General features: G+C 45.7%; 1 protein-coding gene across 1 annotated transcript in view; it reads left to right on the plus strand.

The window, feature by feature from the left end:
- Positions 1–26335, plus strand: part of LOC147718170 (C-type lectin domain family 2 member L-like) — a 206187-nt gene that overhangs the window by 168710 nt on the left and 11142 nt on the right. Inside the window, exon 6 of the mRNA XM_086919266.1 lies at positions 14224–14327. Coding sequence (XP_086775392.1) covers positions 14224–14327 — 104 coding nt within the window. The remainder of the gene's footprint in view (positions 1–14223; positions 14328–26335) is intronic.

The following is a 26335-nucleotide window of genomic DNA, read 5'->3' on the forward strand; positions in this document are numbered from 1 at the left end:
CCTTCGATCGAGTGAGCAGGTCGAGACTATGGGGAAACTCAAAGAGTGGGGGTTGCCCAGTAGCCTACTAAACGCAATAACATGTCTATACATCGACACATGGGCAAGGGTAAAACAAGGCCAAGGGTCCAGCTTAACACCCAAAATTGAAACCCAGGACGGCCTAAAACAAGGCTGTGTCTTGTCCCCCTGTCTATTCAACCAATACCTGGCAGACCTAGGCAGAAACCTAGGACAAACCAAAAGTCATGCACCCAAACTTGGCAACGTCCTAATTCCAATTCTGCAGTTCGCCGACGACATCGTCTTACTAAGCAAAACGCCAATAGGTTTACAATGTTTAATAAATATGCTACAATCCTATTTAGACCAAGAAAACCTGGAACTAAATAGGGAAAAAACAAAAGTACTGCGACTAGTGGATAAAAGAACATCAAATTTAAATGGACAATCAACGAGTCAGCGTTAGAAGAACAGAAATCCTACAGGTACCTAGGCGTGACTCTCGGGCAAGGTAACTCAAAAAAAGAGCACACCTTGGCAATAAAAGCAAAGACACAAACGTTAATTTACGCATTCAAGCAACTCCAACTAAAAATGGCCGGCCAGAACTACACTCATCTCCTAAAAGTATTGGCTGCACAGATCCTACCAACGCTGTCATACGGCCTAGTAACGTGGCTTGGAGGGGAGGCCAAAACACTAAATGAACTACAAAATAAAATATTTAAAGCAGTGTTTAAACTACCTCATTCAGCCTCTGCAGCACAAGTCCGCCTTGAATTTGGACTACAAAATCAAACATTTCGGTCCATGACAACGTAAAATTATGTTACAAACTCAGCTCAGCTCCATCCGAGTCAATGGACCACATCTGTTGGCAAGAAATAAAAATTCAGGACAGTGAGCCTCCTAGAAACTCATGGGGAACCTACTTGAGTACCTGCCTGTCCGAACTGGAATTACTAGAAGTATGAAATAAAGAAACAGACCAAGTATACTTTAGCAAAGCAGCTAACTGTGCAGCAAAAAGAAAATCACTACTAGAGGACAAAAAAATACTGATTAACTGACGCCACGCCTGGACAGTAATCTCCTCCTATAACCAACAAAAACCACAGGTCTACTTAGCCACCCATTTCAGTCAACACCTAAAAAAGATCTACATAGACTATCGAATGGGTCTTCATTATTCCAAGGACCTAAGACCGTCCTGGAAATATCAAAAAGATAGCCCCAATGCAGACTGTGTGGATACCAAAACGAAACTCTAACACACTTGTTTTGTGCGTGCCCGGCACTTACGGCCCTAAGAAGACAGCACCTACGAGACATCTTCATTTCACTGAACATAAACACATGCCGGCAAGCTGTAATAAGCTGGCTGGGAGGTACTTCTTCAATCCTGGCCTGTCGGGGACTTACATTTATGATTGAGGTAAAAAACCAGCTCCAGGACAACCAATGAAAAAAATGGCAGTTATCGTTGAGTACAAGAGTCCAATTGCGGCCGGAAGATCATTTCACGGTGATATTCTGATGGAAAAGAAGGCCTATTTTGCCAGAAGAATCGAGGAAGCCATCCATACTTGTAAAGAACTTTTCCTAGTGATTAAGGAATTCACCTCGCCTACTCTGAACATGCCCACTCACCACCATTCCGAACCGTGGGTCCTCCAACTTGCGGACTTCTTTACCAATAAAATCAAAGCCATGCAAGGCTCTTTCACGCCTGTCAGTGCCGAGATTGCTTCCTGCTCCATTACCTTCTCCACCCTTGACTACGGAGGGTCCGACCGTCACAGAGTTCCCACCTCTCTCTTTTTCAGCTTCCCTTGACTCCCTTACCAAACTAAAATCTGGTTCCCCTCTTGATCCCTGTCTGGCCAACTTTTTCGCCAGCACAGCTCTAGTCATTAATCCCCTTATCAATCCAGTGCTCAATCTTTCACTCAGTTCCGGTGTGGTCCCGCTGGCCTGGAAGCAGGCCCTTATTCTGCTGCTTTTAAAGAAACCTAATTTGGATCCTTTTTCTACACGCCAATTATAGGCCCATCTTGCTCCTCCCGGCATTCGCCAAGGTTGTGGAGAAGCATGTCCACTCTACCCTCTCCAACTTCCTTGAGACCAATGACATCTTACACGGCTCTCAGTCGGGCTTCCGTGCAAATATGAGCACAGAGACAGCGTTGCTATAAATCACAGAAGCGATCAAGGAGGTTCTGGACTCTGGGGGTAAGGCCAAGTTGCTGATGCTCGATCTATCGGCAGCCTTTGACACCGTCCCCCATCGCGGTCTTCTGTCCAGACTTAGTGAGATCGGTCTGTGGGGGACGGTGTTCAGATGGTTTGAGTCCTTTCTGGCAGATTGTCGTCAAACGATCTGGACACCCCCTTTTTCCGCCGCAGTGCCGCCATTGGAGGTGGGAGTTCCCCAGGGCTCAATCCTGAACCCTACTCTCTTTAACATCTACATGGCCCCTTTGGCGGCACTGGCAGAATCTTATGGTGCCCGGATCGTTTCATATGCTGATGACACCCAGCTTCTTTTTTCTTGCAAGAAGGGCTCAGACTTCAATGTAGGGAGCATCAGAGGCTGCTTGGGGGCGGTGTTTGAGTGGTTTCAGCAGAACAGCCTTAAGTGCAATTCGGACAAGTCTGAGGTGCTCTTTTTTGGCTGTCCCTCCGACCCCAGGTGGCAGTCTTGGTGGCCTGCAGACATGCTTCCTCCCTCTGCCGCTTCGGATACGGCCAAGAATCTTGGTGTGAAGATTGACAACAGTCTAACCTTGAAGCCCCAGATTATCGGTTTAGCTGGTAAATGTTTCGGCCTCCTCAAAACGTTAAGGAAATTTCTTCCTCTGCTCTCCCAGGATCATAGGAAAATCACGGTACAGGCATTAATTGGCTCTCGTTTGGACTATGCCAACGTCCTCTATCTTGGACTCCCAGAGTATCTTCTATCTCGTCTACAAGTAGTCCAAAACTCGGCTGCGCGAGCCATTTTTGGCCTCCATCGGAGAACCAGTGCAAGCACCCTTTTGAGAACTCTCCACTGGCTCCCCATCCGTAAGCGTATTATTTTTAAGACGCTCACCTTGGCCTTGATGTAAATAAATAATTTACTCTTAATTTCTATGCAGGTAAGTACTTAATCAATAATAACTCAATCGGAAATGAAAGAAAACAGAGTCCGTGGTGTTAGAGTTCTTAGGGGTTTTATTCCTTAAAAAGGAATGGTCAAGACCAAATTATCATGTTCCGAACACCACACAGGGTGTCAGAAGGGATAGAGCGCGCTACATTTTATTGACAGTACATAGCTTATATACTTATTTTACACCATTGGAAACAGTATAGAAGGCGTAACAGCTGAGAGAAGACAAGATAACAGTATACACGTGGTACATGTGCGTAATCAAGAGGCGTGAACTAGAGCTGTGTTCTAGAAACGTCACAGGTAGGTGTCACCAAAGGGGTGGCACTAACAGAAAATGTTGCAATGTCAGCAGAAATCGGAAACTTGGATGCGCGCGCAGCTGCATGACGTGTGCATGACATGGAGTCGGAGGGTGCTGGGGACTTGACATTTGCACTGACAGAAAGAGACAGAAGTCTGGCATGTCAGATCAACTTGTGCTTCTATCATATCTGATATCTGATGTTTAGGAACTAAGCTATCTGGGCGGAAAGGTCTCTGGGGCAGAAGCTATTCTATACTGACTGTGAGTGCGTGTATAAGCGCCTGAATGTCTGTATGAGAAGCGTGGGGGCACGGGGCCTTCCAGGGGAGCATGGCAACAGAAGCTATGAATTACTTGAATTAGTTGCATAGAGACAGGTCGGCCCTTTGGCCCTGCAGCTGAGGAAGGATGTTTACTGGAGCTAGCAGGCAGGAATGTATTTTCGGGGAGGGAAACAGATAACTCGAAGGTTATAGTCAATCTTGGCAGGCAGCAGGCTGAGCCGAGCGCGAGGGGCCGCGCTGAAAGTAAGTCAGAGTTCACGGGTACGGGGGCTGCCTGGGCAGAGATTCTCGGAGTCAGAAGCCAGAAAAGAGGTTCGGTGGCAGAGATTCAGGGCCTACTTCAGCCAGAGCTGAAAAACGTAGGAGTACACTACAAAAAGACGTTGGCATAGCATACTTAGGAACGGACCACTCAACCCATTCATGGTGGGTCTGAAAGAGGACATGTTAACGTTGGACGCAAATGTATTTGCGTCTTCATAGCTGGCACAGGAGGGAAGTTACATGCACTTTAACTCGTACATGGAGACGGTGGGGTACTCGCTAGGGAACACAACTTGACCATAAAATTTATATTTCCTCATTGGTGGCCTGCAGACATGCTTCCTCCCTCTGCCGCTTCGGATACGGCCAAGAATCTTGGTGTGAAGATTGACAACAGTCTAACCTTGAAGCCCCAGATTATCGGTTTAGCTGGTAAATGTTTCGGCCTCCTCAAAACGTTAAGGAAATTTCTTCCTCTGCTCTCCCAGGATCATAGGAAAATCACGGTACAGGCATTAATTGGCTCTCGTTTGGACTATGCCAACGTCCTCTATCTTGGACTCCCAGAGTATCTTCTATCTCGTCTACAAGTAGTCCAAAACTCGGCTGCGCGAGCCATTTTTGGCCTCCATCGGAGAACCAGTGCAAGCACCCTTTTGAGAACTCTCCACTGGCTCCCCATCCGTAAGCGTATTATTTTTAAGACGCTCACCTTGGCCTTGATGTAAATAAATAATTTACTCTTAATTTCTATGCAGGTAAGTACTTAATCAATAATAACTCAATCGGAAATGAAAGAAAACAGAGTCCGTGGTGTTAGAGTTCTTAGGGGTTTTATTCCTTAAAAAGGAATGGTCAAGACCAAATTATCATGTTCCGAACACCACACAGGGTGTCAGAAGGGATAGAGCGCGCTACATTTTATTGACAGTACATAGCTTATATACTTATTTTACACCATTGGAAACAGTATAGAAGGCGTAACAGCTGAGAGAAGACAAGATAACAGTATACACGTGGTACATGTGCGTAATCAAGAGGCGTGAACTAGAGGTGTGTTCTAGAAACGTCACAGGTAGGTGTCACCAAAGGGGTGGCACTAACAGAAAATGTTGCAATGTCAGCAGAAATCGGAAACTTGGATGCGCGCGCAGCTGCATGACGTGTGCATGACATGGAGTCGGAGGGTGCTGGGAACTTGACATTTGCACTGACAGAAAGAGACAGAAGTCTGGCATGTCAGATCAACTTGTGCTTCTATCATATCTGATATCTGATGTTTAGGAACTAAGCTATCTGGGCGGAAAGGTCTCTGGGGCAGAAGCTATTCTATACTGACTGTGAGTGCGTGTATAAGCGCCTGAATGTCTGTATGAGAAGCGTGGGGGCACGGGGCCTTCCAGGGGAGCATGGCAACAGAAGCTATGAATTACTTGAATTAGTTGCATAGAGACAGGTCGGCCCTTTGGCCCTGCAGCTGAGGAAGGATGTTTACTGGAGCTAGCAGGCAGGAATGTATTTTCGGGGAGGGAAACAGATAACTCGAAGGTTATAGTCAATCTTGGCAGGCAGCAGGCTGAGCCGAGCGCGAGGGGCCGCGCTGAAAGTAAGTCAGAGTTCACGGGTACGGGGGCTGCCTGGGCAGAGATTCTCGGAGTCAGAAGCCAGAAAAGAGGTTCGGTGGCAGAGATTCAGGGCCTACTTCAGCCAGAGCTGAAAAACGTAGGAGTACACTACAAAAAGACGTTGGCATAGCATACTTAGGAACGGACCACTCAACCCATTCATGGTGGGTCTGAAAGAGGACATGTTAACGTTGGACGCAAATGTATTTGCGTCTTCATAGCTGGCACAGGAGGGAAGTTACATGCACTTTAACTCGTACATGGAGACGGTGGGGTACTCGCTAGGGAACACAACTTGACCATAAAATTTATATTTCCTCATTCCCTCCTTGTTCCCTACGGACCCTTCATGATATATCGATCCTCATGAATCGATCAGTTTGTTCTTGTAACATTATATGTTCATCTTTTTTTCTTTGACGATTTGAGAGACAACTGGAATGTTCAATGCAGGAAGTGGCACACAGTCCACATATTGCCGGTCCACATTGTAGACACAGGCAGCAACTGAATACTATGACTAGGCCAATGCCTAGGAAGGATAGGATCTTCCATCCCCAAGCTGTTAACGTTGTCCAGAACCAACCGGACCAAGTCCAGGTGCCTGGATTCTGATGTATCTGATTTGCAATTTTATGCAGACGGGTAATAGCTTGATAGACAGATGGTGCATTTTGTGGGATGAAAACGCAGCAACTTGACCCGATGACCTTACAGGCTCCACCTCTATCTGCCAAGATGACGTCAATAACAAGACGATTTTGAAGGACAACAACCCGCATAGCAGATTGCTCCTCTGTTAAGTTACCTAAGGCGGAGGCAGTTTCATGTACTACTGCTTCAAGTGTTCTAGTTAATCTACGTATCAATTTACTGTTTTGGACAGGTCCTAGAAAGAAAAATAATCCTTTATTGAAATCAGTGTACTGTTCCCATGCCGTTTCTGTGTAGTCGACAAGTGGGATATCTCTTCTGGATCTATTCTTGACTAGATTCGTATTTCTATGGTAATCAGGGGGAGCTAAAAAAACAGGTGGCAGAAGGAATGCAATATAACAGGTACCATCCCAGTCTGGAGGCAAACGTATGTATGCGGTATGACCACAAACAAAATAAGAGTGACTGATAGCTTTGAAGGACGATTTACCCTGGTCACTGAACTCGACCACAGTAGTGCATTTACTATGACCTACGTGTACTGAACCTTTCTTTCGGACACATAATTCACCTGTGACTGGTAATACTAACATATGGGGCAGAACTGGAGCGGCTTCGGATTCAACAGTAAGGATCATGAGACTAATTGTGTAGTTACCTAATCCATATACTTCATTTTCTAGATCAGTTCCTATTCGAGTGGGGAGTCCCTCCTTGTCAGGGTAACAGACATCTAGCAGAACTAAGTTCAGGTTTCCCCAAACCCAGCCTCCATCGAAAACAGCAATATCGGGATCTAAAGAATTAATTATTTTAAACCATGCACCACAGGAGCCATTGTGAGTGAACGGGTACGGAAAGAGGGGCAGAGCTCCCTTGTAATTCTGGTAGGGAGGGAGTCGGCCACATATCCAGCAGTCGGTAGCATTATTTGTCTGATGGGAGTGGTGTAACATACTAATGAATGTGTTGTTGCGCAGCGCAAGTCTGTAAGAGAGTTCATGTGCAGGTAATTCACTAAAAGTGTGTTCAGCAGAGACATTGTAAGCAGATTGTTCACGCCTGAAAATAGGCCAATAGATGGGTAGCAGAATGCTGGTAATAATAATTAGAATACTTAGGAAAAACATTATTAACAACGTCACTATACAGTGACTACGCAGTGATTTGCAGTATGTACGTTTCTTTGCTTCTCTCTCTCTCTCTCTATCTCGATCTAGGGGATACATGTCAGAAACTATTTAACCGATTCACCTAGGGGAGGACTTAAACAATTAAACTGTCTGACTTGCTAGATCGGAGTTTCATACGATATTGTTCTTGGGGAGTCTTTTCTCGTTCGGTAACGGTAAAGTCACTTGGTTTTATACAGTCTTTGGTGGGGGTGGACGAGTCAGAGTCCTGTTTTAGTTCGTTTTTTAGTTCATTGCAAAGCTTGATGTGACTCGTGTGGACCCACCCCTTTCTCCCCTCTATCTTCACGGCGGTCCTCGTGGTGAGAAGAACGGTCTTCGGGGACTTCCAGCGGGGCTCCAGCGGACTTTTCCGGTCGAAATTCCGGACGAGTACCAGATCCCCAGGACGGACCTCGTGCGGCTTTACATCAGTGTTGTCAGGGAAAGCTGCGGCAACCTGTGAACGACATGATTGGAGTGCAGACATCAAGGAGGCAAGGTAATCTGTCAACATATTGCAATCAACATCAGTGATTTTCTTCGGAATGGGCGTCCCCCACATATTCGGTGGTCTGCCAAAGACCACTTCGTACGGGGATAGCCCTGATCTCGAGTGGGCGACCATTCTCATGTAGAATAGTGCCACGGGCAGGGCGACTATCCAGTCGACCCCTTTGTCCTGACAGATCTTTGCAAGACGTAATTTTAGTGTCTGATTATGTCTTTCTACAAGGCCTGCTGCTTCGGGATGTCGGACACAATGGAACTTCCACTGGTATCCTAGCAGTAAGGAAACTTCTTTCATTAATGTAGATGAGAATGGCTGACCGTTATCTGAGTATACGACACGAGGCAAGCCGTATCGTGGGAAGAATTCACGAACCAGCTGCTTGGCAGTGGTCGGAGCAGTGTAATCTGATACTGGGTATGCTTCGGTCCAGCGGGACAGAGCACAGACAACTACGAGAACATATTTAAAACCTCGACAACGGTCCATCTGGATATAATCCATCTGGAGGACTTCAAAAGGGTGATCGGGAGGATGAAATCCACCTTGCTCTACAGGGATCTCAATAAGAGGCAAGCCACCTTCCCTCTCTAGGCTGTTTCATGTATATCGTGAATATTCGGGGTAAGCGGACTGGGCATACTGGTACATCTGCTGTGAAACTTGCTGAGTTGCGGCAATGGGCTGTGGCTGTGGTACTGCTACTGTCTGTGCTGGAGTCGAAGAAGCATGCATAGGCTGTGTACTCTGTGTATTCTGTGAAGACTGATGCTGGTTATGGTCTTGTCTAGGCGGATGCGGTCTTTCCTTAATTTTACCTGTCGCTATGTTATGTTTCAGGACTGGGCATTCGTGTACGTAGTGACCTGGCTGCTTGCAATAATTGCATGTCCCTTTAACGGGAGCTGCAGTGTGACTGGTCTGGGTCGTACCCTTTCTGTGACCGTCGGATGGGACCGTCCGAGCTACTAACATTTTCATCTTTGTGTCTTTCATGCGTTTTTGTTCCTGATCTTGTTCTTCTCTAATTCTGTTCTGATGATATTGTAACATTTGTAACATCTGTGATGGCGTATTTCCTTGCCATGTACTCTCAACCTTGTATACACGGTTTTTAACTAACGGTAGGGAATTCTCGACTAACTTTGATACAAAAAGATGCGGGTACGACTCGCTACTTGGCTGGAGGCCACTATTAATAATGAAACATTTCTCGAATCTTGAATAGAAGTCACTAGTATCTTCATCATGTTTCTGTTTACAGGACGAGATGGCGTCCCAATCTTCCTTTCTAGTCGTCAATAATCTGGGCAGAACCTGTACTATCAAACCTGGTAATGCTTTAGTTTTGTCCCCAAGGCCTAACCCTGGGATCCGTTTCTTTTCTTCGTCCTCTATTTCTGCCCATGCAATCTTTGTGTCTCCCACCTCCCATTCCTTTTCTTTTAATTTCTCGAAGATACCCGTGGGTAATAGTACCTTTAACATTTTCATGATATCATCATACGTGTAATCCCCCATTAGTAACATGTCTTTAAGCTCTCTATGAAAACCTGCAGGGTCTTTATCATGACATGGTACTAGTTTCTTCATTTCTAACAGTTCTAATTTAGTCAGAGGCGTGTGTACATACACGCGTTTCAAGGTTTTATCCTCACCCATAACAGGGTGCACTTCTCGTAAGGGGTTCTGACTTTCAATACTACCCCCCCATTGCATGTGGTACATTTTCCTTTCTGGAGGTGGGGCGGGAACATATTCAGAGCTTACAAAGGTATCATATCTATGTCGCTGTTCTAGAATTATTTGAATTAATTTGGTACTTAAGCCTCTCCATCTATCCATCAGTAGTGCCTCTAGTGTTTCATGTAAGGGACCGGGATCAGAATAATGTTTTCTGTATTTGATGAGAAGGTGCTGAATCATGTATACACCTGCTAATTTCTGTTCGTCGGGGGAGAGGTTCAGAAATGTCTGTGCCACTGTGTCATCATTATATATGTCTGCATTTTCGGCCCATGATACAGCTGATCGGGCTAGTTCTTGTTCATCCATAGAATTGAGTACATGGTACCCAACTCGATCTCGAAGCCTTTTATCAGTTTCCTGGAACTGATGCTCAGCAGAATTCGGATTTGTCAAGGCAGAGAAGAAAACTCTCTTGCTCTCTGGACGGATACCCTTCCTAAGGTAAGTTCCCTTACCTACATATGCTATGGTGCCTACATTTCTTTCGGATTCTTCCTGTTCTTCTTCCTCCTCGGAGGAAGCCTTTTCTTTCTCTTTCTGGTGTACTGCTATCACTGCTTTCCTAATCTTCTTGTACATAGAGGCTATGCAAGTCCCCTTGTCGTGTTTTCCTTCAGCTATATTTTGACCCCACTTGTTCAATCCATCTAATTCACTCTGATCTGTTCCAGGCCTGTCTCGTTCTCTTATTAGACAATTTATGAAAAATCGTAGTATCAGTGCTTGCATGTCAACTTTCTGTTTCTCCATGGCATCCTTAATACTGTCAGGGTCTTTCCCTGTCTGAACGAACTCATATATTCTATCTAGACGCTCCTTCATTCCTACATAGCATAGCAAGTTATCAGTAGCAGATCTTAACCGTAATGATGCCAATATCATTAAATCGTCTTTTCCGGGTACTGGATCATATCTGCAAACTGACACGTTTTCTTTTAATGCGTCAAGGCGGGATGAATTAGAGGAGTGGGGAGACCTGTACGTGAGAGGACTCTGCATACCTCTAATGTTGAATCTGTGAGTTGGCGGCGGGGTCTGAGGACCCGCGGTCGCACCTCCTGAAGCGGAAGCTTGTGCATTACCTCCCTGTGGAGTCTGTATCTGAACTTGAATTTGTCGTTTAGGTGGATTAGGCAAAAGTAGTTTCGGTAGGTCAGTTTTGAGTACGGGCAGTGGCGGGGCTGGCGGGACAGGAGAAGTCTGTTGTGGTACTGGCGAAGCATGATCTGGGGGCGGGGTGCCGCCCCCGTCCCTGTCAGTAGGCAGGGCACGAACAGGCAGGTTGGTGTAAGCTGGAGCTACATCTTCTAGGTAGGAATTTAGGAATATGTCTTTAGTAGTCTTGTGCATTACTCTAGTTGGAACTAATGGCGACGGCAAATTTTTCGGTATTTCTGAAATGGCGTCAGGTGTACCCTCGGCCATAAGATACATGCCGTTTACTTGGCTATTTCGGATGCGATCTATTTGTTCTGATTTTACTCGGATTCCTTCAATAACTAGTTCGTTTTCTCGAGCTTTTTCTGATTCTTTAAGTCTGTCTTCTCTATGAAGTGCTCTTTCAGCACGTTTATGTGATTCCTTACGCCAAAATTCTATGGCATCTTTCTGAGACTGTCTGGCTTTCTTTTTCCGTAATGCCTCTTCTACCTTCATGATGCACTCGGCATCCCATGTTCCATTAACTGGCCATCTGTGTCTCTCGTCTAGGTGCTTTGTATAATCGGTCCATAATTCTAGATACAATATGGCATCTATGCCATGCTTATTATATCAGGTGGCAGTCTTGGTGGCCTGCAGACATGCTTCCTCCCTCTGCCGCTTCGGATACGGCCAAGAATCTTGGTGTGAAGATTGACAACAGTCTAACCTTGAAGCCCCAGATTATCGGTTTAGCTGGTAAATGTTTCGGCCTCCTCAAAACGTTAAGGAAATTTCTTCCTCTGCTCTCCCAGGATCATAGGAAAATCACGGTACAGGCATTAATTGGCTCTCGTTTGGACTATGCCAACGTCCTCTATCTTGGACTCCCAGAGTATCTTCTATCTCGTCTACAAGTAGTCCAAAACTCGGCTGCGCGAGCCATTTTTGGCCTCCATCGGAGAACCAGTGCAAGCACCCTTTTGAGAACTCTCCACTGGCTCCCCATCCGTAAGCGTATTATTTTTAAGACGCTCACCTTGGCCTTCATGGCTCTCCATGACTCAGGCGCCAAGTACATTAGAAAACGGTTGGCCTTCTACCAACCCTCGCGATCGCTCAGGTCATCGTCGCTGGCCTTGGCCACTGTTCCCAGGGTTAGGTGCGCCCGTATTGGAGGCCGCTCCTTTGGATGCCTGGCGCCTCAGTTGTGGAATTCACTGCCGGTCTCGCTGAGAAAGATCGGCAATCTGTTGGCCTTTAGAAAGGATCTCAAGTCCTGGCTTTTTGTCCAATAGGTGTGTGGCATCCTTAGCTTGCTCTCGCTCTGTAGTCGGGTTTGAAGCGCCGGTACACTCCTCGGAGTAGCTGAGCGCTATATATAAGACACGATATAACATAACATAACATAACATTAGGGCGCACTCAACCCCCACATACACTTGTTCAAGACCCAGAACTAAAAGAACTGCCCATGGGGCAAACAAAGAAATGGTTTTAAAAAATCTACACAGGGAAGTTTAACAAGGAAAGAATGTTTTTATAGAATGTAATTTTATCCTTTTTTACTCCATACGAAGATTGTAACGATTTTTATTAATCATGCAATAAAATTGAACTTGAACAAAGCGCTGACACATGACTTGGAGTGTTTTCTCCCCAAACAATTCTGCAGTTGTCCAATTAGTAAATATAATTTTCAAGGTGTTGCAATAATTTAACCCCTTCCGTGCTCATGACGAGCTGAGCTCGTCGTGAGTTGTGCCGCTCGTATGCTCATGACGAGCTCAGCTCGTCATGTAACGCGGCTTTTTAAAAAAAGCCGCACAGCGCAAAAATAACCGCCGCACGCATGTGGTTAATTATTTGTGTGCCCTTATTGTGTGGCATACTTTGACCCGAATTCCCTTAAGTTTAGAAATGCCTCATAGAGTAATGAGTGGAATGAGGAAGTCCTTTTGGTTGTGTCTAGAGAAGTGAAGCTTGTTGCTCACAGGTTTTCCAGAAGGGAGGAATGGTTGAGCCTTATTCTCGGGTTATTCCTTTACTTTTGGTCTGCAATCCTTTGGAAAAAGAGAGCTGAGGAGAGAGACACTCCACATAGGGCTCGATCATGAGTCTGGTGATCCAAGGACCACCAGACGCATGTGGGTGCAGCAGTGGGAGTCTCCCAACTGCCTGTAAATGACTCGGCGTTGGGACTGCCATGGGACTGCTGCCACTGCCAGGGAACTGCTGTTTCCAGGAGGTGCCACAGTGGTCCTGAGGCCGCAATATTCTTGGCAGGACCGCCATGGTCCCACCAGGCACATTATGAGTTTCCTCTCCACCAGGGTTTACATGACGGTTCATCCTCCATGTAAACCCTGGTGGAGATGAAGCAAAGGGAGCCCTACAGGGCCCCGTGGTGCCTCACGCCGTCTGGATGCACACGGGGTGCACAACATGTGCCCCCATGTGTGCATGCACATCAGCTCCTGCAGGGCATGGACTTTAGAATCCATGCCTTGCAGGAACTGTTTTTGACTTTCTCATTGTGGTGCCTGTTTTTAAAGGCAGCGCTGTGGGAACACCAACAAATAGCCTACCAAACACAAGAAAATTAGTAATCGGGGCTGAAAAGACTTCTGCAGGGGACACTGTGGGCATCTAAGGAATGTCAGTGAGCAACACGCATCCGAAACCCCACTTCTGTCAGTAATGTACAAGAATGGGAAGCTGTGGAGGCAATCAGTTTTACTCCTAATTAGCATCGTGGTTAAGAATTAAACTAAAAGCTTTAAAAGAACTTACGGGCACATGCATCAAGCGATTTTGGAATCGCATACGGTGCGAATCACAAAGTTCGGCCGTTTGCGATTCCAAAATCACTTTTTGGGATGCATCATTCATTTTGCATTTATCGCAATTTAAGAAATCGCAATTTTTTGCGATTTCTCAAATTGCGATAGCATTTAAGAAATCGCAAATTTTGTGATTTCTTAAATGCTATGCATGATTTTTTTTTTGCGAATTCGCAATTTTGAAGGGAAAAATTACCATGAGGTACACCTTCATGGTAATTTGCGAAAAGTTTCAAAAATGCAAATAAATGCATTTTTGAAACTTACATTTTACACACACACATGCCCTTGGGACATGTGTGTGAGTAAAATGTACTTACGTTACATTTCAGGGGTGCAGGGGGGGTCCTTTGCAAATTCCTACAATGACGCATGTGGCTGTTAATGCAGGAAATGATGTTGGTACTGATTATTGAGGTGTTTCAATTATTCCTATACCTTAATATGCTCAGTACAGATTTAGATATATGTTTTCCTATATAGATTACTCACCACAGTTGTTTTTCATGTGCAGAATTTCCTAGTGGAACTTACCTGTGAGCACCACAATTGGATCGGTCTGCGGAGGAGAGGAGATACATTTGAATGGGCGAACGGTACCACTTGCCACAGCACACTGTAAGTATTGAGGGTTTGGAGCCCAAACATTGACTTTGAATCTTTGGAAATTCAAAATTCAGATCAGGAGCTCAAAATGTGTTAGACATGTTACTTCAAAGGAAGAACAGTGTGGAGGGAATAAGTGATGAAGGATTCACATAAACAAAGTTGGGAGCAAGAGGGAGAGAAAATGGCACTGTGAGATGGGTATGTTATAATTTGCAATGCCACATTTGTCATTTGTATATCCGGTTATGTTTATTTTGGCCCCATTTGAAAGAGTTATGATAACAGAAATGTATCTTATAACTTGTAGAGCGAGGTACTTAGATGTAGTTGGTCTGGGAACTCTGAGTGAGATGAGGTATATGAGTAAGTGAATGAACCTTGTGTATGAAAGGATTATCAGTGATTTAAGCATTGACTGATAGCGCAGTCTCCGTAAGATCTTCCAATGGGTTCCACTGGCATCTCGGATGCAGCTGGTTCAAGGATTAATCATCAGTCGGTTAGACTATGGAAACGTCCTAATAGCCTCAACCAATGAAGAGCTCCTTACCAAATCACAGGTCCTCCAAAATACAACTGCCAGACTGGTGCTAAATCTACCCTCCCGATCCCCCTCGATACCAAGTTTGAGAGCTCTTCATTGGCTTCCCATCAGGTAACGCATAATATTTAAGATCAACTGTCTGGTCCATAAAACCATCCTTGGACATGGATCACACTATCTTGCAAAAAAACTGATCAACTATAACCCCTCCAGAACTCATAAATCCACCAATAAATATCTTCTTATCCCATTCAAGATTCGTACCTCCAGAAATGGAGGGAGATCTTTTTCGTATCTTTCCCCCGCCCTATGAAACTCACTCCCTCTGCATCTACGTATGGAGATCAACCATAGAAAATTTCATAAGGCTCTCAAAACCTGGCTGTTCTGATTTCTCTTCCCTCAGCCTGCTCTCGTCATTCCTTCTCCTCTACTGTTTTTCAGGATAGGCTAGCACTTCGAGACCCTCGGGTGAAAGGTGCGCTTAATAAAATCTTATAACATAACATAACACATTTTCTCATGTATACACCTGTACTCACAATCATCCGAAGCCAGACTGGATCTGAAACAACTCTGATAGATCCTGCATGACACACGTGGCGACATTCGGCTTTGTCCTGTGACTCAGCCCCAGCATAAGCCAACACAGAACCATATAAAGGCACCTTCACTGCATTCTTATTTCAGTTCATTCTTATTGATGATTTTCGCCATCCCGCAATGTTTTAATGACACCAATTTGCAACGTTAATTTGCTTATAGCATTCTTTTAGGGATTTCACCATCTAAAGTTATAGGCTTTGAACAATGTCGCCCCAGCAAAAAGGACCTCAGTCATGGAACAACATGACATATGTCCCTGGTGCTTAGGCTTCAAGCACTACTAGAAGGCCTGTGATAAATGGGTATTGATGTTGGAATGTCATAAAGGAGAGGAAGGGCAAACTCTATTAGGAATTAGGCCACTCTTAGTCCACGTCACCTCCTTCATGCAAGTCGTACAGAGAGAATTGTAAGGCATCAATTCTTCCAAAAAGAAACACTGTAAATGGGATTGATCCTTCTTCTTCCAGGCATCATTCACGTTCACCAAAACAGTCCAAGAGTCTGCAGTCCTATTCATAAACTCTAGCATCAATATTCTCTTCAATTCTTTTCCAATGCTTAAAAAATGCTTCCAGGTTCCCAGGCCATCTGCAAATTCCTGGCATTGAGTAGCTTATGCTGCAGATATTCAAGTATGATCTGCCTTTCTCTGGTATACCTTTATGTCCCATGGAGTCATTGGGACTGCCATCATACTTTCATCGGATACCCCTGCCTTGTAGTCCACTGACCTCGCTCGGAACTGCCCTGAGACCCCTTACGTCCAAGGGCGGCACGGCACCGCTTTGTTGGTGGCTCGTGCCGCAAGACCTTTCATGGTGCCACTGCTGCTTCTTACAGTAGTAGTGATGGCTCCACAGAGCTCTGCTACGGCCTGTGCCTTGCATCAGCATTGTGGATGTGCAGCCCTGTTTTGAGGGTGAGTCTCTGGCTGAACCTCTTTCCCATGCTGACAGGTTTGCCAGGATGGGGTCCCTCTTTGGGTCCAATAGAGAGTACATTCAGATGTTGAGCAGGGTTACTCATGACGAAGATGACAAAAGTAAAGCAGACAACCTTCTTCCTCCCACTGTACAGATGCCGGGTGTTATTTGGTTCTTCACAATACAAGTGGTCTGGATTCCTCACCAAACTCTCTCCCCTCTCCCCCAGTTCAGTTTTGTAGTGCTCTTCTGGTCCTCCTACAGAAGACATCCGACTTGACAGCAGTGATCTCAAGGTCATGGAGGTCCTTAAATTGCCCCTTCGAATTGAGGAAAACAAAACTAAACTTCTGGCTGAAACTTTAGCTGTTTTCTGAACTCTTGTTGCTCTTTGACGAGATGTGCATGGATCCAGTGTTGGGCATCTTGCCAAAGCCCCTCTACATCTGCAGCTAGACCTCTTTTCATTCATCTAGCGGAGACTGCGCCTCGACTCCCTAAATTCAGACATAGCCGCACACGTTGACATATGTTTTAGTAGTAAATGTGGGTGAGACCGTTCAGAGTGGCTGGAAAATAGGGGATACTTAATACTAAATTCCCTAAAGGGATTACGGGAGGAGTAAGGAGGGGTTAGGGAAGGGCAGACACAAGAGTAGGCCATTACGAATCACAAAATGTACTTCTATGGTTACTAGAACCGAGATCCACCCAAAACAGTAGTAAATGTGTTCCAGCTCAGAGCTAGAGTAAGTCCAGAACCCCAAAGAGACAACCACTGGCAGCCTTCTGCAACTGAGTCGAGGAGTGTTCCGGTTCTTGACATTTGAGAGCTGTGACGTAAGCTTCGCCCCCTACTTTCACAAAGGGAGTGGATTTTGTAACAAGATGCAAAGTTAGTTTATCATTACTTACTGCCTAGTTCATTTCTGATGTTGGTTGTGTACGCATGTGGGGAAAAGGACAGGATAGTGGCACCTTTATATGGCTCTGTGTCTTCCAGTCCAGGGTGGTCCGGAGTCTTGAATGATGCCTTATAGCATCATTCAGTGATGCACAGCAGATATAGAACCTTTTCTGGATTCAGCCTGGAGCTTAGCAATAATCCTCAAGGTCAGGGGCCTGCAGTGAAAGTATCCACTAGAAAGATCACTACCAAGAGTCAGTAACTGATTTCTATAGGTCCTGCTTCAAGGCAGCTTTAGCCCTCTGCCAGAATCTTGTCATCAATAAACCTTATATATATTAATAATAAACAGGCTTTGGTCAGCTTCTTTCAGCCATTGCCTTGTTGGGGTCATTCAGATGCTAGGCCATCCCATTGGCTACACACCGGTTCCTGGTTTTTAGTGTCGGATCACACCGCGTCCGATGGTCATTTGGGGCTCTTCTGAGAATTTGAAGCTTACTCTTGAATCACGATTAACTGAATCGAGAGTCTCCAGACCCTTAATCCTGATTACTCGTTCCATTACCCGTTGATATTATATTATTATTATTATTTTGTACTAGTATAGCGCACTTATCACCCCTACAGGGGTCTCAAGGCGCTGTACTCATACCGCTGTGGAACCCTCCTGGGTTTCCCTATGAAGTGCCCACTCCTGGGCACCCCCAAGGTGGAGGCCAGGCATCCTTAGCGTTGTGGGGGCCGTTGTGGAGATTAAGCAAGCTATTGCCCAGAGTCGCAGAGTGGGACCCATGATTAGAGTAGGCACCAAGGCGAGAATTATCGAGTCCGCGAACATGTTATGTTATGTTATGTTATTAGTTTGTATGAGCACGACAGCTGCCCCAGCAAAGAGGCGTCCCGGCACTAGCGATCAATAAAGGTGGTATAGATGGAGCGGGCCAAACAGGGCACGAAGCCCTAAGAAGATGAGAACAGGAAGATCTTCACAGCTTTATGAAAAGCAAGCAGATTCTCAATACCGCGGATGGCAACCGGAAGGGAATTCCAGAGCCTGGCTCCCAGCACCCGAAAAGAGCGTCCACCCATACGGCAGAGCCTTCTCCTAGGGATAATTGCAAGGTGCTGACCAAGGGAGCGTAGATTGCGTTGCGGGACATAAGGAGCCAAGAGAGGGCGCAAAATGGCCGGGCTCTGAAGCTTGAGAATTTTGAATGCCAGACAAAGTGCCTTAAATTTAATACGAGATTCCACTGGGAGCCAGTGCAATTTTTTTATCGTAGCTCTGGCATAGCATCTCCGGGGAAGACCAACCAGGGTCCTTGCAGCCAAGTTCTGAACTCTCTGAAAATGGGCTACTTCAGTTTTGTTGGCACCTAACAGTAAAACGCTGGCATAGTCTAAGCGTGACAAGATGATAGCTTGAACCACAAGCTGACGCATAGCGGGTTCAGAGAAGCCCAAGATGGGGCGAAGGCTCCTTAACAGGCCTACACAAGTCGCAGCCACTCTCTTGGTGTGGGTCTGGAGGCCTAGTGAGGAATCCATCCAGACACCCACATTTTTAACTGAAGCCTTAGGAACAGGCATCAGACCCAAAGAGGGAGGCCACCAGTGCTCGTTCCACAAGGCCGTATTCTTCCCCAACAGCAGAATCTCCGTTTTACCGGCATTCAGGTAGAGACAGTTGTTGTTCATCCAGTGAGCAACTGCAGCTATTCCGTCCCTAAATCTTGTAGCAGCGACAGATGCACTCTCATAGAGTGTGACGACCAGCTGAGTATCATCAGCATATGATACCAGCGTCAATCCCCACTCTCTGGCAATCGCTGCAAGCGGCTGCACATAAAGATTAAAAAGGGACGGGCTAAGTGCTGAGCCCTGACCGATATGGTGAGACTTGGACAGGAAAGGAGGGGCAGTAACCCGAAAAGATCTGTCCTGAAGGAATGACCGGAACCATTCCAGGGCACGACCCCTAATACCAAATTCCTCCAGGCGGCAGAGCAGGATCCCGTGCAACACCGTGTCAAAGGCAGTGCTGAGATCAAGCAGGATCAGCGCTGCACTCTGACCGGCGTCGAGGATCTCTCGGAGGTATTCGGTAGTAGCCAACAATGCAGATTCTGTGCTGTGGCCCGGTCTGAACCCATTTTGAGATGGGTCCAGGATGTCATTTTGGTGCACAAATTGTTCAAGCACAGAGTTGGCATGGGCCTCAGCGAGTTTAGTCACCCAGGGGAGAAGGGATATTGGCCTGAAATTCTCCGGTTTGGATGGATCCAGCGTCGTTTTTTTTTATAATCGGGGAGACCCAAGCCTGTTTCCAAGCATCAGGAACTGTTGCCGTGGAAAAGGACAGGTTAAGAAGAGATCTAAGGGGTAACAGAAAAAAATTCAAAGAATCAACAAATTGGGCAGGCCGCATAGGATCTGCCGGGCTCCCAGATTTAACTTTTTTGCAGATTATAGCCAATTCATCGGCAGTAATCTCAGGGATACAGGCCAGGACCGCCCCCTCAGTACTAAGGCTAGTAAAAGTACAGGACTCAGAAGAGTGCTGCGGAAAGGAGCTATATATTGTGTTTACTTTCTCTACAAAGAAAGTGGCCAGATCCTCACACTGCTGTGCCGAGGTGATATTGGAGGATGGAGCTCTACTATTTTGATGCTCTTGTACAAGTTTTAACAGACATTTGGTGGGGTTGGGGCTGACCTCTATTTCTTCAGCATAAAAAGTGGCACGCACGGAACAGATGGCCTTATGATAAAGTTTCAGCTTGGCCAAGTACAGCCGTTTATGCTCATCCCTATATTCACGCCTCCATAGGCGTTCAGCTCTCTTACACTCTTTCCTCAAGGCTCTAAGGGAATCATTATACCAAGGGTGGGATGGGGACCTACGCCCTTTGGTCCATTTGGCAGGGACGAGGTCATCAAGTCCCTTCACAATCCAATCCTGGAAGATGGAATAAGCGGCGTTGACATCTGGCTCATCCCCACCGGGAAACATCCCCAATGTAGACTGGAGACCGTCAGATTTAAGTTTGTGCCACGGTCTTTTGAGGACCCGGTTCAACCCCATGGTTTTGAACGGTTACCTGAACTGCATGGTAGCTTTAATCAGAAAGTGATCCGTCCAACCCATAGATTTAGGGACGTCCACCCTAAGCTCCAAGATATTTGAAAAGAGAGGGTCGAGTATGTGCCCCGCCACATGTGTGGGAGTGTGTATAAAAGATTCCAATTGAAGGGCCGCTAAATCACTTAAAAGATTACTGATGGTAACATCATGATTCTGGTCAAAATGGAGATTTAAGTCTCCTAGGACAGTGAAATTGGACGGTCCTATTACTAGGGAACTCGCTACCTCTAGTAAAGATTGAATGAACTTTGAGGCAGGTCCCGGGGGCCGGTAAATATAAAGTCCAGAGAACGTAAACTGCAGACTAAAAGCTATCTGGAATCTGGCGCATTCGCAGTCACAGATGTCAGCTCAATAAAGGAGCAGGTATATTGCTCCTTGAAAATAACAGCGATCCCACCACCTCGTGTCTCTCTATTAATTAGTTTGATCAAATAGCCATCAGGGAGAGTGAGATTGGGCAGGCTAGTATCAGCGTCATGTAACCAGGTCTCGCAAACAAAAAGAACATCAGGTGTTTCCTCAAGCACGAGTGCCTGAATATCTAAAAAATGCTTGGCGAGGGACCTCACATTCAGCTGCAGGACGGTCAGCTGTGTAAGCTTATCCGCACCCGCTCTCTGTCCGACCAAGCCGGGCCGAGGTAAAACAATATGAATCACAAGCAACGCTCGAATCCCCAACACAAGTCGGCGAGTTATCACAAACCTGGCCGTTATTCAATGAGCGTAGTGTCTGAGCATCATACACCCGGACTCCCATAGGGTTAGAACCAGGGATTCTGGCGAGAGGCGATGACTTGGCGATGACGGGCGCAGACGGGCTTGCCTTTAGCGCGCCTTCGGTGCGCCACCGGCGCGCCCGCTGCGCCGTCGGGGAATGCCTCTCATCTTATAGGTAGAGGAGGGTGGGAGGCAGCCGCAACTAGAGCGCGAACCCAGCCTTCCCGGAAAATGGCGTCCACCCGACCCTCGCACAAGCTCCAAATCGGCTGTGCGGGGCAGAATATCGGGTAAGGACGGTGTCAGAGTGCCTAATAATACTAGTCTGGGCAAACACACAGTGCAAATAAGCAGTATTTAAAATTAGCAAAGAGCGATTGAGCCCAAGACCCTGCCGCGTCGGGAATTGAACTCTGGTCCCGGGCGTGACCTCTGCTTCAGGGTCTGCCGCTCTAACCATTGAGTGGCTAGCCAGACTGCTTTGATTTACAATTAGAACCCACACAGCCAATGAGTGCTGCGTGACCAGGCCATTTGTTTAGCAAAACATTTATTTTTTGGTTCAAAATCAATTTTTCAAAGTTAAAAAAAACATGACATCAAAGGAGAACACACCGTCAAAAACAGTCAAGTCAAAAGCAAAAACAAACAATTGTGTGCACCATGAATACGAAATATACCGACATGAATACTAAATATTCAAACATTAACAACACACCAAAATACAACTTAGAATCCAATACATACGATCCAAATCAATTGTAAATAAAAAACATATAACATGAAAAGGCAAAGCAAGACCAGTCCTTTAACTAAAATACCAGTGGACAGGCGGAATTCAGGGTGGAAAACAACTGCCTGCCTGTCACACAAGACCTGTGACTAAATATTCTGTCTGGTTGCACACAAGGGCCCACGTCAGTGGGATAAATTGATCCCAAGTTGCACACTTCTTTCTTGTCACAGGCTGGGGGTCAACGCGTTTCGAACCAACATAATTCAAGGTTCTCCTCAGGACAGGGACTGGGTACAGTATACACTGTGGAAAGAATTTAAAAGGGGTGGTGTCAAACTAGTAGTGTCACAATTTAGGAGGCCTCTCTGTCTCACCATAAATGCATAAACGGAAAAAGTTACCTGCACCTCGTGCACAATGGGTTGCAGGGGTGGAGGAAAAACTGTGAAGCAGGACAATTACTCTATAAGAAAAAATGAATGAAAGAAATAGCAGTCAGGGCGGAGGGATTGCAAACTGGGGCACAATCAACGAGCTTGTGTGTAAATAATAAAGCTCAATTACCTGAACGGAGTTAATAGGTGTCAGAAGTTCAGGGCGCCCGCCCAGCGGTGCGCTGTTAAAGGATGTGCCAAAATTCACATTCTTTTTATGTACTGGGGAAGGAAAGTGATGAATCAGCGGACACCAGACGGGCGGACACAAAACAATGCACTCGTGTGCGGCGCTTCGCCTACCTGAACGCCGTATGCCAGCTGTGTCCTTTCTCGCTTTTGTGGGTGCAACTGAGTGAGCATTTAGTATCTGGCTACCGGGCCCGCGTCAAGGATTCCTTGAACGCCTTCAGTAGCAGATTCGATCTCCACTGCGCATGTAAGTCGCATTCCCAAAACCCTTAACCGACCCCTGCAGAGCAAGCACCAGCTCCTTTAGGCAATATTTAATGTGCCTTGTTTGTGCCTTTTGCAGCGGCCCCGTGCGGCAGATTAATTCCCGCCCCACCTGATACGGAACTCCGGAATCCGTTTACTCTGTCATACGGCGTTCAGGTAGGCGAAGCGCCGCACACGAGTGCATTGTTTTGTGTCCGCCCGTCTGGTGTCCACCAATTCATGCGGGCTCTCACGATTCTTATCACTTTCCTTCCCCAGTACATAAAAAGAATGTGAATTTTGGCACATTTTGCCCCAGTTAAATCAGAGGCTTGGATGGTCCCTAAAGCATATAACGAAGACCTGGAAGTTTAGTCACAATGGTAAAGGGTGTGTTTGGGAACAGGAAATGGACTTTCATCTTGGTTACACTCGCCACCACATCTCCTAGGCACAACTTTAAGGGCACTCTCAAAACTGTTGCTACAGTTACCTTTGGGCATAACTGTTGTAGCGGGTGATTTTAATGCGGTCAAGGAACCCAGTATGGATGTTGGGGGAGCAACTCTTACACACAGGACAACCGCCTTCAATACATGGAGCAAATCATTGGCTCTAGCAGAAGCATGGAAAGGGTGAGGGGAATTTACCTATCATTAGTGCCCTGCGAATCACCCTATCAGCTAGATTACTTACTTTGTCCATCTACTGACCTGAGGTTATCTGAAGCATCATAAAACTTAATTTCAGTCATTGGAGCATAAAAGTACAAATACGATACAATGCATAGAAACACTAAAATGCCAATCAGAATATAATATTAGCCAGGTCTAAGATATATCAATTAATCCATTATCTAAAATTCATTAAATAACAAATTGATGACTTTTATGCTCATATAATCCAGAGTAATAAAGACCTATGCCTACTCGAAAATGACGTCATGGTCCGCAATTTTAACTTGGGACATACAATGCACTAGACTCATGACCGTTTGGTGATAGCATAAAATGTAAGACAGGGAGGTTAGCTGAAGCACAATGACTCGCACAGGCTTTGACAGACATACCCCATGCAGGTTAAACTCCAATGGTCTCAGGTGAGAGGGCAGACTGTGGAGACTTAGCACCTGGTGGCTCCCTGGCCTCCACTCTAAGGAGCACCTGCTCCAGCAGATGTCTGAGTGCTTCACCATAAATGAGAGTTCGGTCAAGTCTCTCTCAAGCTGTGGGAGGCGCTGAAGGCTGTGCTGAGAGGGAAAATCATCTTCCATCAGGCTGATGCTAATCAACGTAAAAGTAAGAACTTTTGTGATCTTGAAGCTAATATCCATACCGCTGAAAAAACTGAAAGACCTGCTCAGTGCCCAAGCACTACATGACCTTGAATTACTGCAACTCGCCCGTAGGCAAAAATGACAAGACACCTCTGCCTTGCACCGCCGCATGTATGAACCTGGAGATAAAGCTGGGAAGTTTCTTTACTGCTTCCCACTTGAGTTATTTAAACGGTGTCCCTCCTATTTAATTTCCCTAATCCTAGCGGTGTACACAGGGTCCTTTGATTTGGGAACTTTACCCTATGATGTGAGGGTATATAGTGCGCTATATAAATATATATAAATATTTTGACTTGACTTGACTTGACTTCTCATACTTGGGGGTGCGGATCACACAATGCAGACAATGTACCTGGGAGCTGAATATAACATCTCTGGTATCCAGAGGGAACAATACATGGAGACATGGGAATCCCTTCCTTCAACTATTTTAGAGGGGCACTCTTCAAAATGAATCTACTCCCTCCATCTACTGTACGTCTTCTAAAGTTTCCCCTATGAACTGTTATGTTTTTTTCCAAACCTTGCAATCAGCTATAACATAGTTCTTATGGTCCACTAGGCAGCCTCACGTCGCATTCAGAAAATATGTATTATCTCCTTACAATGATGGGCTGAGCAGATATTCAGCGATACTATTGGGCGTATCATGTCATATCCATCAATGGCTGGGTCTTTCCAAATCGTGATGACCTCATGGTCCTTTCCAAACTGGAAACACTGAGTAATTAGGCTTTTACAATGTTGTCATGTTGGTATCAAGTGCCTAGATGGATCCGATGGGAGACAGTATCGACTGTGGAGACGTGGTTCTGGAGCATCTAACTTGTGGGACTGACTTATAACTCTGGCTCTGAAAGCATATCAGCTCTAAAGGGAGTACTTTGTTTACTAATGTCACGTGCTGTCTTTACGTCTCACTGGGCTTTATTCACTAGAGTCAGGGAGCAGGATGTACTAGGAGGGCTCCGACCAGACAACCTGATAGTGAATAGTTAATAAAATAATAATAGCAAGGCCCTGCCCAGGAGGCCACTGCAGCTTGCACCCCCCACCCCATTGCCCCTGTCATCGCTGCCAACAGTGGTGCCAAAACAACTATTAAACATCTCTCTCGCCTACAAGTGCGACACCTCTGACTATTCCAGGTCCTCAAACTAAAGGAATGTCCGGGGAGGCAGGTATTAGTAATGTTTAATGAATATTGTATTTATAAACACTGTTCTTGTGCTAATCTCTAAATTAGATGAGCTGTGCCACCATGTGGCAGACTGTCATATGTGCCAGCGCTGACAATTAAGTGCAGGTGCTGAGCACCGGAAACCACCTGCTTAAATTAAGCACTGCACCCCGAGCAGGGAAAGCCTATTGCTGGTCAGAACATCTGCTCTACACTTGGCAGCCAATCAGGTTCAGTCCAGGTGTTGCTGCTGTGCACATCTGTGAGCGGAGTGTGCCCTGCGACCGACACACCAGAGGCAGCTGAAGGAGCACTGCATGGTCTGGGAGGCACAGGCCTCCAACGGCAGTAAAAAGACATAAAGCTATTGTAAGGAAAGAAAAACCTACAATGTCTAAAATATCCTACCACACCAGGAAACATTCTGATTTCTCTTTGGGTTTGTGGTAACTGCATCTGTTTTATTATTTTTATTCTTTCAGGAGTCACTCTTCTTGCTCCTATTTCTAATTGATGTCCCAAATAATTAACTCTAGTTTGACAGAATTGTAATTTCTCTGGCGACACCTTGTGTCCTCCATCAGCCAAATGATTTAACAACACAATGGAATCAGTAACACAGTCATCTTGTGACTTTGCTGCGACTAGCAAGTCGTCAATATATTGAACTAGGTCTGAATTTTGGGGCAATACTAGTGTTTCTAAACACTTTTTCAGAATCTGATTAAATATTGAAGAGCTTTCTGTGTATCCTTGAAGAACGTGATTCCGCACAAAAATACGATCTCCAAATTTAAATGAAAAATTATAATGGTTATCTGGATGTAATGGAATGCAGAAAAATGCATCACATAAATCAATTACAGTAAACCATCCTGCATTCCATGTTATTTGATATAGGATTACTGCTGGGTTTGGCACTACAGGACAATAAGGCACCACAATTTTATTTATTTTCTGTAAATCCTACACTATTCGATATTTCCCTTTAGGTTTCTTAATGCCAATTATAGGTGAATTACAGGGACTGATCATTA

Source organism: Lissotriton vulgaris, chromosome 4_2 (genome assembly GCF_964263255.1).
Source record: "Lissotriton vulgaris chromosome 4_2, aLisVul1.2, whole genome shotgun sequence".
Lineage (NCBI taxonomy): Eukaryota > Metazoa > Chordata > Amphibia > Caudata > Salamandridae > Lissotriton > Lissotriton vulgaris.